At 45.2% G+C, this 15,298-nt stretch overlaps 1 protein-coding gene across 2 annotated transcripts in view; it reads right to left on the minus strand.

The window, feature by feature from the left end:
• LTK (leukocyte receptor tyrosine kinase) overlaps nt 1–15,298 on the minus strand; it is a 98,840-nt gene that overhangs the window by 18,962 nt on the left and 64,580 nt on the right. For both annotated transcript variants that reach the window (XM_035111725.2, XM_035111716.2), the window contains 9 exons: nt 12,110–12,287; nt 11,617–11,767; nt 7,758–7,889; nt 7,235–7,391; nt 6,188–6,370; nt 5,371–5,469; nt 4,356–4,508; nt 2,760–2,870; nt 166–352 (listed from right to left, as the gene is read on the minus strand). In XM_035111725.2, the coding sequence (XP_034967616.2) occupies nt 166–352; nt 2,760–2,870; nt 4,356–4,508; nt 5,371–5,469; nt 6,188–6,370; nt 7,235–7,391; nt 7,758–7,889; nt 11,617–11,767; nt 12,110–12,287 (1,351 nt within the window). The remainder of the gene's footprint in view (nt 1–165; nt 353–2,759; nt 2,871–4,355; nt 4,509–5,370; nt 5,470–6,187; nt 6,371–7,234; nt 7,392–7,757; nt 7,890–11,616; nt 11,768–12,109; nt 12,288–15,298) is intronic.

The following is a 15,298-nucleotide window of genomic DNA, read 5'->3' on the forward strand; positions in this document are numbered from 1 at the left end:
ATGCAGGCCTATTTGTATAATCAAAGCATTTGGTACAGGTCAGATGAGGGTAACATTATAAGCCTTCTGGTTAGCCTGTTGACATCAGAGCCACTAATATTAAAATAACACCCCAACCTCTGCTAGGATTCCTCTTCCTACGTTAGCAAGAACACGCTGCCTTACCGGAGAAGGGAGATGTTCTTCCGTGGGATCTCCTTGAGTTCACTTAGACTGGCTGCCTTTCCTGCAAAGCTGTAGTTGGGGTTGTAATCCGTCATAATAGTGGAAGTGCGGATTTTGCTCAGATTATATTCTGGGCTTTGGAGACGGGCCCTGGCCCCTTCAAGCTGTTTCTTCTTATGATGATAAACTGAAGAGAAAAGTTCACAGATAAAGGCCGAAATAACCAACATCTGGGAAGAGCAAAAAATGTTTCACCTGGACGTTCTTTCGACTATTTAAACCCTGTTGTTTTTAGGCAGGATCTGCTCACTTATTGTGATCATTTTTTTGTCGAATCATAGACAAGCAAGCCTGTCTAGGTCAGTGTTTCTCAACCAGTGTGCCTCCAGATGTTTTGGGACTACAACTCCCATCATTCCTGACCACTGGTCTTGCTAGCTAGGGATGATGGGAGTTGTAGTCCCAAAACATCTGGAGGCACACTGGTTGAGAAACACTGGTCTAGGTCATCAATGCCCAAACTTCTACATGCATGGATAGGCTTGCCTAAGCAAAAATGTTTTAAGCAGAAATAACTTTAGTTCCTGAAATATTTGTGACTGTGAGCTTCTGTTGCAAAAAAAAATTCAGCCACCTGTGAATCCGCAGAACATAAAAATGACAAAATAGAAAAGCTACACGGCTCAATCAAGCTAAAAAACACTGTCTTTATGCTTCTGTAATAGCCCTGATGAGAAAGGCAACTTGTGACCCCTTTTCAAAGGTGAAAAAAAGAATTCAGAAACATCAAAACACACTGATTATGTGCTGCTTGTGCCTAATAACAGATCTGAGGTAATCTGGATTGGAACAATGTGATACGTAGGCATACAAAGCTCTGATCAGCCCCCCCCCCCACTGGCCACACACACAGGTATTTTGTGTAAGAAATTTGTGTCAAGACATCTAATTGCACAGCTCCCACAAAACATTTAGGCAGACCTGAAAGGTGGGCTAGGGTTTCGAATGTAAATGCAAACACAGCTTGCTGAATTATTTTCTTCACTTCAGAAAAGGGTCCATAGGTCAACACATTGTCAGGAATCTTTTACTGAGACAATCCTTTTTTTAAAAAGCTTGATCAAACAGTGCATATTTATAACAAAGATTTTCTAGTTCATCTTTTCTTTATACCACACCTGTCAAGTACCCTGTTTCTCATATTTTAAGACATACCCATAAAATAAGCCATAGCAGGATTTTTAAGCATTCAAGAAATATAAGCCATACCCCGAAAATAAGACATAGTGATAGGCGCAGCAGCAATGCCGGCCGCGGCAGGAGGAGGAAGAAAAAAATAAGACATCCCTTGAAAATAAACCATAGTGTGTTTTTTTGAGGAAAAAATAAATATAAGACATGTCTTATAATATGAGAAACACGGTAAGAGATGGGAGTTATTGTCCCAGCAGTGTTGACCCTTGCTGCTAAAACATGCCATACTTTGAATCTATTCCCACATCTTTGTGAGTGCCTTGCTCCCCAGAGGCAGCAATGACAGGTTGACCTCATTCACTTGAAATCATAGAGTTGGAAAGGGACCCAAGGGTCTTCTAGTTCAACCTCCTGCAATGCAGGAATCTCAGCTAAACCTCTACAACCTCACACTGTTGACTCACGTTAAGCTTGTGGTCCACCAAGGCCCTTAGATCCTTTTCACATGTACTGCTAGTAGGCCAGGTGTCCTCCACCTGATATTTGTGCATCTGGTTCTTCCTGCCTAAGTGCAGAACCTTACATTTGACCCTATTGAAATTCATTTTGTTAGCTTGGGCCCAGTTCTTCAAACTGTTAAGGTCATTTTGAATTCTGATTCTGTCTTCTACAGCATTAGCTGCCCTTCCCAGTTTGGTGTCATCTGCACTATTCATTTATCCAAGTCATTTATAAAGACATTGCACAACAACGGGCCCAGGACAGAACCCTGTGGCACCCCACTTGTCACTTTTTTCCCCCAGGATGACAAAAACATTGCAATGTTCAACTCACCAATAGGCTAGCAATGGAGGTTAAAGCTGTACATGTTGTACATATATCAGCAAACTTAGCATACTTTCAGTTATCCTGTTCTCTCCCTTCTCCTTTCCCTTTTGTACCTTGAGTTTTAGAATGTGGCCCTGTGTACAGGGACTATTTATGCCAAGCATAGGCAAACTCGGCCCCCCAGATGTTTTGAGACTACAGTTCCCATCATCCCTGACCACTGGTCCTGTTAGCTAGGGATGATGGGAGTTGTAGTCCCAAAACATCTGGAGGGCTGAGTTTGCTATGCCTGGTTTATGCATTTATCTGGACAGTGTGTGTTGCATTTTTATAAGTACACAATATATTTATGACTACTATTGTGACTATTTTTATTAAAAAGTCCAATAATGCTTAGTTTCTGTGTGATGCTGAGCAGCTATTGGTCCTTTGAGGAGTCCACCTTATTACATTGTCTTCCAGACACTCGGCAGCCTTCACAGGATGCCTTTATAAAGGGTAGGAAAAGGTCAGAAATGTGAATGGCCGAGATGAGCAAATGCACCAAAAGAAGTATAATTGATGCTTCTTACCAAACGACAGGCTGCCGCAAGTGAGAGCCATTCCAAGCACCACAATCACAGCAATCACAGCCAGGAGGAGTGAGAGAGGCAGTTGTCCTTCTGGGACAGGCTCACGGAGAACTGGTCAAAACAAAACTATAATTCTACATCATCATACGCCCACAGCTCCTATGCAATGTTTCTGGCAAAAAGAACTGTCAACCACATTAGACCAAGAGTCCCATCTAATCCAGTGCTCTGTTTTCTAACTGTGGTCAATCACAGGACCCTGTGGATCTCATAAATTAGGGCTGGAAAATGTGCAGCTAGGTAGGTGTTGCCGGACTACAATTCTGATCATCCCTGACTGCTGATCCTGCTGGCTGGGACTGATGGGCATTGGAGAAGAGGAGAGGAGAACATAGTCATGGAGGGTTATAGGTTTTCCAGGTCTGCCATTAGCAGAGCAAAATGGAGGTGGCCATCCCCAAGACTTGTAACCAGGGGTCTAGAACCTTTAAACATGATGGGTTTCATTTAGATATACTGACAAACAGCCATTGGTATACCTATCCCACAGAAGTAGTTAGGACAGGATGGGCGCATTGGTGACCAATAGATAGCCTAGCAAAATCTAATAGCAATCAATAGTCATAAATCATCATGAAACAAACATGGTAATGAAACAAAATTAAATGGCTGCATCATTTTAAAGTCTGTATGATTGCTAACCATGCACAAGAAGGGAGTCTTTATGGAAACAATGTACCCCAAATTATAAGATGCACTTCAGAAAACAATCTAGGCCAGGCATGTCCAACAGGTAGATTGTGATCCACTGGTAGATCACTGGACGTCTGTGGTAGATCACCGGTAGATCACCGGCTCCCCCCCAAAGAAGCTCAACAACTTTGGCTCCCCTAAAAAAAGCTCAACATCTTTCCCTGCACCTCAAAAAACAGGGCTTTCCTTCCTAAAAAAATTTCAACATCTTTGCCCTGCACCCCAAGAATGGGGGTAGATCACTGCCAGTTTTTAACTCTGTGAGTAGATCGCAGTCTCTTGGGACTTGGCCACCCCTGATCTAGGCTAAGTCCAGTCAAAGGCGACTATGAGGTTGTGACGCTCATCTCGCTTTCAGGCTGAGGGAGCCAGCATTTGATCACAGACAACTTTCCGGGTCATGTGACCAGCATGATTAAACTGCTCTGGCGCAGCAGAATACCATGACAGAAGCCAGAGCACACAGAAACGCCATTTACCTTCCTGCAGCAGTGGTACCTATTTATCTACTTGCACTGGTGTGCTTTCAAACTGCTAGGTTGGCAGAAGCTGGGACAGAGCAACGGGAGCTCACTCCATCGCGGGAATTCAAACCACCGACCTTCTGATCAGCAAGCCCAAGAGGCTCAGTGGTTTAGACCACAGCGCCACCCGCGTCCCTAGAAAATCTACCTCAGTATTGTCTACACTGAATGGCCGTGGCTGTCTAGCATTTCAGACAGGGCTCGCTCCCAGTCCTACCACTGAGCTATGGCCCTTCCCCTGGTTCATGGTATAAGGCTAGGAAAAAGCAAGAAATTATGATTATTATTTTTTATATTGGGAGGATGTTCCATGCTTTACCTGTGCATGATACATTGTCACTGGCCAAGATGGCCCCGACTGCACAAATACAGATGGGCAGGTGGGCGTCAGGAGCCTGCTTGCAGATACCTGACTGGCAGTGGCTGCAATTCACGTAGATATCAATCTCCACCTCGCCATGACTCTCCATAACTAAATGAGAAGGAAATGGATACACACTAGAGTTTAGATGTTTCCTAAGATGTTTCCTAGATGATGCAGCTGTCATTCCCTAAGTAAGGGCAGATAGTGACTAGTGAGAACTTCCTTGTTATACCCCCTTATCTATTCGGTACCTCCTACCTAGTGGGGTAGGAGAGCTAAACATAATGTCAATATATATCACATCTGGCAACCAATATCCCCCTTTGGTTTTGGATAGTGCATGGGTAAAGGTAAAGGTAAAGGAGCCCTGGATGGTTAAGTCTAGTCAAAGGCAACTATGGGGTTTAGCGCTCAACTGGCTTTCAGGCCGAGCGAGCCGGTGTTTGTCCACAGACAGCTTCAGGAGCAACAGAACACTGTGATGGAAACCAGAGTGCACGGAAATGCCATTTACCTTCCTGCCACAGCGGTACCTATTTATCTACTTGCACTGGCATGCTTTCGAACTGCTAGGTTGGCAGAAGCTGGGACAGAGCAACGGGAGCTCACCCAATCGCGGGGATTCAAACCGCCAACCTTCTGATCGGCAAGCCCAAGAGGCTCAGTGGTTTGGACCACAGTGCCCCCCCCCGATGATTCTAAAAAGCCCGGGACATAAATTCTCACAGACTTCTAACAGCTATGGTGGCTCATTTATCTGAAGTAACATATTTAACGGTAACTATGAAAGTGTATACTCCATTCTGTTTAGTGTGCCCCTCCCCTGCCAAAAAAAAGTCCTCTGTGCCCTAAAACCAGAGATACTAATTGGGTATGTGGACAAGGAATGTACACTGCAGAAACAAGAGTACTGAGAAAGAGCACACAACAACGGGTTGGAGGGTGCTAAAAGAAGTGGATTGGATCTTACCTGCCAAGGGACCCAGGAAGACTTCCCCAGCTGGATTCACAAAGGAAACACCATGCCGTCCATCAGCTGTGATGTCATCAGCTTCAGAGGCGTGGCCACCTAGGCAAAGAAAAACCACATTTGCAAATGGAAGGATTGGCGGGTTGCCAGTTTATACCAATACTTTTTTAGTATTGTCATGTTACTGATGCTTTCCACACAAGGCCTTTTAGTGCTGCTGAGGCATGGTAGTTCTGCAATCTGCAGTTCTGCAACCAGGAAACTGGTACATCACTGAGTATACCACTTCACTCAATATCATGCTATACCCCCATTCTAACCCCCCAAATCCTTGCTTCTATGGGCAAAGGTAGAGAGCTACAAATGATTACCAAATTCATTGCAATACCCCCACTTTCCATGGTCTGGGTTTTCATTTGTACACAATCCAGAACACCACACTTGCCTGCTTTTCAGAAATGGTCGCTCTACGGTCGCCAGGACAGCAGCAACACTGAGGACGAAGCTTGTAGATTTGAATATTATTGTTATGTAGAAGTATGAGAATAATATCTGTATCACACCTTCTTGATGCACCATTTTGTGTGTTCACTGATTGCCCTGGTCTTTGGCTACTTCAAACTTTCATTGAATGAAATGATTATTCAGTCTGGCACACAGTGAAATTAAGGTATAGCCCAGCCTTCCCCAGCCATATGTTGTTGGACTACAACTCCCATCATCTCTGACCGTTGGCCATGTGTCGGGCTGATGGGAGTTGCAGTCCAAATCATCTGGGCAGCACCAGATTGAGGAAAGTTCAAATAGCCTAGCATACCTTTGTAGCCTCCACCTCCTCCACCAGATGTACAAGCTCCTCCTCCTCCACCAAAACCACCTGAGGTGGCCCACTGAAGTTTCTCTAGAGCTTGCCGACAGGCCTCGCCACCTTCTCCACCCTCCAGAAGTGATTTCCCAGCCCAAGGAAACTTGGTGATATCTTCCCAGCCACCACCTCCACCTGTAACACACACACAGAAGAGAGTGCATTAAAAGTAAGAACACAACTTTCACAGGCAGACACTGGCATCAAAGTTAAATCTTTGATAAATGCAAGTGGAAGTGGAATGCAGTCCACAAACAACTTTCCAATACTTTGTTCATACTGATAACACGCATCACTTTTTGATACAATAATGTTGTGACGCGGGTGGCGCTGTGGTCTAAACCACTGAGCCTCTTACGCTTGCCGATTGGAAGGTCGGTGGTTCAAATCCCTGTGATGGGGTGAGCTCCCATTGCTCTGTCCCAGCTCCTGCCAACCTAGCAGCTCGAACGCATGCCAGTGCAAGTAGATAAATGGGTATCGCTGCAGTGGGAAGGGAAACAGCGTTTCCATGCACTCTGGTTTCCGTCACGGTGTTCCGTTGCACCAGAAGCCGTTTAGTCATGCTGGCCACAAGACATCTGTTTGTCTGTGGACAAACGCCGGCTCCCTCGGCCTGAACTGAGGTGAGTGCCAAAACCCCATAGTTGCCTTTGACTGGACTTAATCATCCAGGGGTCCTTTACCTTTACCTAATGTTGTAAGCATGATGTAGATTTAAATACCTGAGTGGTTAAAATTTCTGTTGTTTAAAAGGGAAGTTTGCAGTGACTCCCTGGAATGATGGATCCACTAGTTTACACTAGCAAAGGTAGTGGAACATAAGTAAAGAATGTCTGTGCCTCCAACATCAAGTCTAGGGTCTTCCTGCCACAGGAAAGCGGGCAGGTGGTGGCTGGTTAAGAGCAGGCTGAGGTTGGGGGGGGGGTCTCCAAAAGCTGCAGACGTGGTTTGTTTGGCTGTAAAATCTAACATATATTATAACCTATAGATCCTCACCTGCTGCCCCAGTTCTCCCGTTGACTCCAGGGACTGCTGTGCTGTTCACATACTGTTCCAAGAACATATCATCCAGGGAACCTTCCTGATATTTCATGTAAGCCTTCCCTCCGCCTCCTGCTGCTACAAGCAAAGGTTCGAATGCGCCATTCTTCTGCTGCTTAAGAAAACACACACACACACACACACACACACACACACACACACACACACACATGAAACGCAATAAAGGAACTGAGAGAACATAGCCGGTTCAAAAGCAGACACCAGGTTTTTAAAAGGAGACTCGGATATAAACGACTGAAAAATGCTTCCCCCCAACAAGCACAAATGGCAATGCAGGGAGAAGTGAGCCACCTCCCGTGCACATTTATTACCAATAGGTATAGAATCAAGAGCTCAAAACAGCAGGCTCTGCATGGGTGCTGCTGTGTGTCGATGGGCTTTTGCTCTATTGGCTTTTCCTTTTCCTAGATGCTTTTCAGAAAGAGGCTGGGGGGGAAAACGCAACATGAGAACTTACTCTAAAGATGTACGTTGCTCCTCCTCCTCCGCCCCCTCCGCCTGCCCATTCAGTCAGTCCTCTTTCTTTCTTGTACTCATCTTCAATTTCTGATGATTCCCCCAGGCAGATCTGCTCAGTCTGAGAATTGCTCTGAAAGAGAAAAAAAGAGAGGGAATGGCTAAAGACCAGCAATGTGCTTGGGGCAGGTTACTGCCCATTAATTGAGGGGTCTTCTTTATTTAAACCTCAGTTAAAGCAACTTTCAACTACCGGTAATTGGTAAACAGCATTTAAATAAGCTTATACATTGTAGAGCAGGGATTCTCAAACTGAGGTCTGTGGACCACCAGTGGCCGGCAAGCTTCACTGAGGTGGTCTGTGACATTTCTATGAATATGTGGTTGAAGGTGGGAGGTGGCACATTCAACACTTTGGCTATTCATATTGATTTTTGATTGTATTTTTATTGCTTCCTTTATTCTATCATATTGCAATTTGAATTATATGAAATTACAATTGCTACCACCAAGAAACACCAGCAACTTTCAAATGGTCTTCGCGGTGGGGGAGTTTGAGAACTGCTGCTGTACAACATCTGTGAACTTGTCATTTTGAGGATCTGAAACAGGACAGGGGTTGTTTATTTTAAATGTGAGATTACAAACAAACTGGCAGCACCACTTGTTAGAAGAAAAGGTAATTTTAAATACTTTGTTTTTTTCTTCAAGTGTGGAAAAGTAGTAACCAGGCCACAATAACTTTTTCAGCCCAGTTCAAGCCAGTAACGGCTAATTTAGAAAGAGAGTTTGTTGGTGAGTCAATGCAACCAAACAACCAATCTCCTGTCTTTTCCATTCTCTCTCTCTTAAGCTGATGCCATGTCCCCATGTATTTACAGGCAACAATTTCTCATTTGGGCATTACAACATTAACCAGGACATGCATAGCACAGAAGTGGCAACCTGGTCTGCCACATATAATATAATAATAATAATAATTTATTATTTATACCCCGCCCATCTGGCTGGGTTTCCCCAGCCACTCTGGGCGGCTTCCAACAGAAATATTAAAATACAATCATTTATTAAACATTAAAAGCTTCCCTAAACAGGGCTGCCTTCAGATGTCCTCTAAAAGTTTGGTAGTTGTTTTTCTCTTTGACATCTGGCGGGAGGGCGTTCCACAGGGCAGGCGCCACTACCGAGAAGGCCCTCTGCCTGGTTCCCTGTAACTTGGCTTCTCGCAGCGAGGGAACAGCCAGAAGGCCCTCGGTGATGGACCTCAGTGTCCAGGCAGAACAATGGGGGAAGAGACACTCCTTCAGGTATACTGGACCGAGGCCGGTCTGTGAACTGGCTCTTGATGTGCCTTTACTTCTTTGATGGGCCCAATGTCATCATTGGGGAAAGCACGTGAGAGTAATAAATGGCTGACTAAATTTGGGTTTACTTGAGACAGTCCATTCTTAACTGTTTGATCTTTTTAGTGTGCCTTTGTGGAGATTATACAAATCCTCCTTAGCACATTCGGAAAGCCTCTCTTTTATGAGGCTCAGATTTGATCTATAGACTTCATGTTCTCTGCAGAGAGAATTCATTTTTACTTTCCCTTTATACAGAGCCAAAGACAAAGAGGCGTTGACACTACTGTATAAATAATAGTGAAGGCCAAAAGCCAGCAAAATGCAATCTGTGGAGAAATATGTTTTGCATGAATTCTAGTGTGAAGATCACAGCACTTCACCAAGTGTGGTTGCTCCATTTAAGGCAAGGGAGGAATGCTGCCTTTGAACGCAATGTGGACTTGATCTTTCAACACCAGTGTGCAAAAACCTACATGTTCTTAGTAGAAAATGCAATTAAATTCAGTCTGGAGAACAATGTAATTTATTTGAAGGACAGTATGTGGTAGCTTCATTAAAGCAAATGGAAGAAGGAGCCAAGCTGACACATCAATTTTGAATTCCAAAATCAATATTTTAAAATAGACATGCTGCGGTTATTATTTTTGTGTGTGTTTTGTTGTCGTTTCAGCCTCTCTTAGAACCAGTTTACACGTTTAGCAGAAACAAGTGGTAAGGTAAAGGTAAAGGACCCCTTGACGGTTAAGTCCAGTCAAATTCAAATATGAGGTGCAGTGTTCATCTTGCTTCAGGCCGAGGGAGCTGGCGTTTGTCCGCAGACAGCTTTTCCAGGTCATGTGGCCAGCATGACTAAGTCGCTTCTGGCACCACAGAACACTGTGATGGAAGCCAGCGCGCACAGAAACGCCATCTACCTTCCCTTCGCAGCTGTACCTATTTATCTCTTCGCACTGCTTTGCTTTCAGACTGCTAGGTTGGCAGAAGCTGGGACAGAGCAATGGGAGCTCACCCCATTGTGCAGATTCGAACTGCTGACTTTACAATCGGCAAGCGCAAGAGGCTTAGTGGTTTAGACCTCAGCACCACCTGCGTCCCCCTCATACTTTTATAAGTGGTAAACCTTTACCTGGACTATACCATTTCGGGCTGCAGTGGGTGGGTCCTTTCTCACTGCTCCCTCATCAATGAAAAATATAACTCTCCAGCCTAGCAGGCAGAATGTCAGGTAGATCATCAGGAATGCAAAGTGTCATCTAGATCCAGGGGTCAGGGAGAACATGCAACTTGAAAGTGTTAACAGTCTGGGGAAAGCTTCACCACTTGACTCTGCTGCATGTATAAAGGTACCTCCTTACCTTTAAATGACTTATTTTAGCATGGAAATGGCCATAGGATTTTCCATGGATTGATGCTTGTTCCTATTTAGGGCTAAACAGTGGGTTTTCTGGGGGGAAGCGGCAGGGCAAAGGCTAAACTGCTCAGATCTGTGCCTAGAAAGCATGAGACCAGCGAAAATGTGGACGAGCCAATTGAGGGCTGACAAGCATTGACTGCTGAAGGGTTGGAGGAACTGGTCATATCACGTTCAGAATGCAAGGATGAAGATGAGGTCGTCAAGCGTAAGCCAGCAAGCTGGAAGCTGGAAACTGCAGAAAGTTTCTCAACTCTTCTAATCATGCAAATGATCAGATGGCAGAGTTTGACCCCTCCATGCAATGCAGCCTCAAGATAATTTGTGGGATTGCAGACACTCTGAGGCCATATAAGGAAGCTTTTGATGAGCTCAAGAGCAGCTGTCAATCACCATGCTCCTCACAAAGAAACCACCAGGTGTGCCCACTCAACCCACCTCTGCATCTGAAGCACAGTCAAGCACTTCTTCTGGCTACTAGTCAACCCCCCCCCCCCGGTCCTCATATCATCTGAAGCAGGCATCCCCAAACTTCGGCCCTCCAGATGTTTTGGACTACAATTCCCATCATCCCTGACCACTGGTCCTGTTAGCTAAGGATCATGGGAGTTGTAGGCCAAAACATCTGGAGGGCCGCAGTTTGGGGATGCCTGATCTGAAGCATCATCCAGAGAGGGAGAGAAGGAGGAAAACTAAGAGCTGCATTTGTCCCTCAACAGTAAGTCCAGCAATTTTAAATGGTTTTTTAAATGGTGGTCTAGGAGTCATTCTGGGTTTATGGGATTTTGCTTATATGCGCAATGACCAGGAACGTAACCCCCATATAAGATGTGTTACATGTATTCCCTAAGCTGCTGCTGTTGTTAGTCCAAAGAGGCTAACAGAGTCAATACAAGTAGCACTTGGTGGCAACCCAGCAAAAAGTAGCAGCAAACCTCCATGTTAGTGTGAACCAGTTATTTGAGGTACTTCCTGTCCCACCTTCCCGTTTCCCAGTTACCATCACTGGGGAAGCTGGATCCTGGAAGTATGCTAACTCTCAACCCACAGTCACAATCTGACACTTTATCTTGCATCCAGTGTGGAAAACCTCCGTTCCTCACCCCCGGACAGGCATCTTCCCCTTGTTGCCCCACCAAGATGTAGAGGAGCTCATCTTTCTCCATTTTGAAGATGGCTGAAATAAAGACCCCGTATGATCGCTTGTAGTGGTTCTTGGCTCCATTTCCTCCAGCTGCTCCGTATGCAGAAATCCTGGGGGAGGGGGAAGAAGCAATTAGGAAGAAATCTACATAACCACAGGCAGGTCCCAAAGCAGCTCCAGCTGCAAACTCTTCATAGGGACACCAAGAAGACCATGCTTAGATCAAAGACTTCAAAGAGACGTCAGCTATGTAGCTGCAGCACCCCCCAAATCACCAACCCACATAGAATATAGGAATAGCAGAACGGAGATGTATTATTTATTATTAGTATTACTGTTAATGGTTACTACAACAAGCCCACCCATCTTACGAGGTTGCTGAAAAGATTGCTGAGTTAATGCATTTCAAACCCTTAAAATTATTATGCTTGCTACAGCACAACGACACTCACGTATAGCGGTTTGATGCTGGTACTCTCCACACTTGCACCCCTCGCAGCTGTCCCTCTTTCTCCACAGTCACGGAAATGTTGGTGTTGCGGTAGGCACTGTCACACTGTGCTTGGGTTGGCCCTCGAGGCCCACTGGCCCCGCAGGATGTAAACAACCAGCCTGGAGCAGGTGCTTCCCCTACGACCACAAAACCACCCAGAGATGTGACCAATATGTCAGTTTGCTTTTATTCCCAAGGCAAATGCCATATTCGTGTCATCTGCCCAACATAACAAGAAAACCCATTATTTCCAGGGAAGTTATTCCTTCCAGATCCTCATACGCTTGTAGTAACAAGCGTTAACTTCAAACTTCACTCTCTAGCCAGAAATGACATGTTGTTAACAACAAGGCAGTTTTGTAGCATCAACTATCTTCGGGGCTTTTAAAACATTGCAGAGATGTTTATATCAGCCTCTTCACAATGGAAGTATATACAAGGCAGATTGGCAAGCTAGTGAATTGGGCTAGAAGCCAACTGGAGACAAAGGAAGGGCAGGTATTAGCATGAGTGTTCAGAACTGCTGAAACATCAACTTCTGCCTTTAGAGTCAAGGTTCTGATTGACAGTCATCCTTAGCAAGAAGGTTATGTTCTTGAATTTCAGAGAACTAAGTAACAAACACTTCTGCCCAAACCCCTGGCCATTTGTAGAATTCTTCCAGCTTAATGATTTTATCCATTGTCCACAATATAGATCAAAATTGTTACTGAGGCTGCATTCTTATGGGCGTTCCCACCCCCCACCCCACCCCATGTAAATCACTGGTATGGGCTCCCCAAGCTGAATGAGAACCCTAGTGAGTTAAGCCTCTCTATCCACCACACGAGGGTCCCAATCTGAACTGGAACCCCACACAGGCAGTTGATGTTTAAAAGGAAAACCTGCGCTTAAGGAGACACATACAGAGCTAACGCATGGTCCAGCTTGGTCCTTATTTTGCAAAACGGCACTGCCCATAGTTTGCCAATGAAATAATGAGTGCAGTAGGATATTGCTCTAGCACAGGTGCTAATGCACAGCATTCTGTACTGTTTCCACACTTCTGCATTCAGGCTGACAGAGAAATCAAAACAGTAAAACTATACATTTATTACTTTGCAATCCAGGTTTCTATGGTCGGATTCACATGTGCAAGCTACTACAAAAATTGCCAGCTGAAAAGTATGCATGCACAGCTTTATTGCGATCCATAGACCCAAAAATGAGCTGAAAAGGCAATTCTTGTGGAGGCAGCACCACTTGGCAAATCCCCCCCCCTTTTTAAGGGATCCCTGCAGAGTTTCAGCCATTTCAATCAGGCTAATACAAACCATGAAAAACAAAATAAAATAAGGGTTGCATCATTGTTTTTGCAAACAGAATAACTGGGACCACATGGAACCACATAACCAGAGCCATGCAGAGCTGCCTCTATGCGGCTGCATTTCAAGCAGCCACCTACGTGGCAGGTTGCACACACGAGCAGAGTTCCCAACTCTACATCTGAGCTGGACACAAAGCCTCACCTCAAAACGTCAGGAAACTACAGTGGGTTAATCTGTCTGATGACAAAACCATTCATGCCATTAGCAACTGTGCAAAATTTCAAAATAAATAGCCAGACATGGGGACTCTGATAAAAACCTCAGAAGAGCTCTGCTGGATGAGAGCAAAGGTCCAACATTCTGTTCCCATAGTGGCCAAGCAGATGCCTATGGGAAGCCCACAAGCAGGCAGGATTAGCACTTTCCCGCTCCTAACAGGAGACTGAACATTCGTAACATGCCACCCTGTACAAGGCCAATATTTGATGCCTTCCCCCCAGCCTTCGCGGTGCTGGTTTAAGCTGGGATTTGGGAAGGAGGCACGAAAGCTCTGGCAGAGTCCTAGAGCCCTCCTTTCTCCATCCCAAAACTCAGCAAGCACTTGCCTGGCTTTGGGAAGAAGGACTCTTGGACCCTGCCAGAGCCCTCACACCTCCTTCCCGAAGACAGGAAAGCGGTTACTGGGCTTTGAGAAGGTGCCCTCATTGGCTGCGCACCCAGTGTGGCTGTGCTGCTCAAAACTGCCCTGAATCTGCCTCTGCTCCTGATCCACAACAACTGGTATTGAGAGGCATACTGACTCTGATACAGGAGGGCATATAGAGCTGTCATTACTAGTAGCCAAGTCTTACTCTTCATGAATTTGCTTAATCTGTTTCTAATGCCACACAAGTGGTGGTAGTAAGTTTCACAGTTTGCACTGCACCCCCTTTGTCTGTTCTGAATCTGCCAATGTGAAGCTTCATTTGGGTTCTATAATTATGAGAGGGCCAAAAACTTCACTTGGTCCACAACACACTTAATTCTGTATACTTTGATCATGTTCTCCCTTGTTGTTTAGTCGTTTAGTTGTGTCTGACTCTTTGTCATCCCATGGACCAGAGCACGCCAGGCACTCCTGTCTTCCACTGCCTCCTGCAGTTTGGTCAGACTCATGTTGGTAGCTTTGAGAACACTGTCCAACCATCTCATCCTCTGTCATCCCCTTCTCCTTGTGCCCTCCATCTTTCCCAACATAGGGTCTTTTCCAGGGAATCTTCTCTTCTCATGAGGTGGCCAAAGTATTGGAGCCTCAGCTTCAGGATCTTTCCTTCCAGTGAGCACTCAGGGCTGATTTCCTTCAGAATGGATAGGTTTGATCTTCTTGCAGTCCATGGGACTCTCAATAATCTCCTCCAGCACCATAATTCAAAAGCATCAATTCTTCAGCAATCAGCCTTCTTTATGGTCCAGTTCTCCCTTACTTTCTTTTCTAAACTGAAAAGCTGCCAACATTGCAACCTTTCCTCATATGGGATTTGCTCCAGCCTTGATCATTTCGGTTGCTGTTTTTTGCACCTTTAAAAGCTCTACAATAGACTTTTTTGAGGTGCAGCAACTGAAACAGTACATAGCATTCCATAGAATGGCAAGAAGTGGCTTTGATGGCTTGTGAGAGACCGCCAGGGGACTCTAAAACTGCCTACTGCTTTGCAGGCTCATAAGAGACCAGTAACAGACTACAGTAAACATCTGGCTCTTGTGTACTGCAGAGACAATCTGTGCACCCAACCCCCACAAAATCTCCAATTCAATGCTGCCCAGTGTGAACTCGTAGGCTGGTCATAGCAAAGGCTACGTTG

The sequence above is a fragment of the Zootoca vivipara genome, chromosome 1 (assembly GCF_963506605.1).
Source record: "Zootoca vivipara chromosome 1, rZooViv1.1, whole genome shotgun sequence".
In the NCBI taxonomy this organism is placed as follows: Eukaryota; Metazoa; Chordata; class Lepidosauria; order Squamata; family Lacertidae; genus Zootoca; species Zootoca vivipara.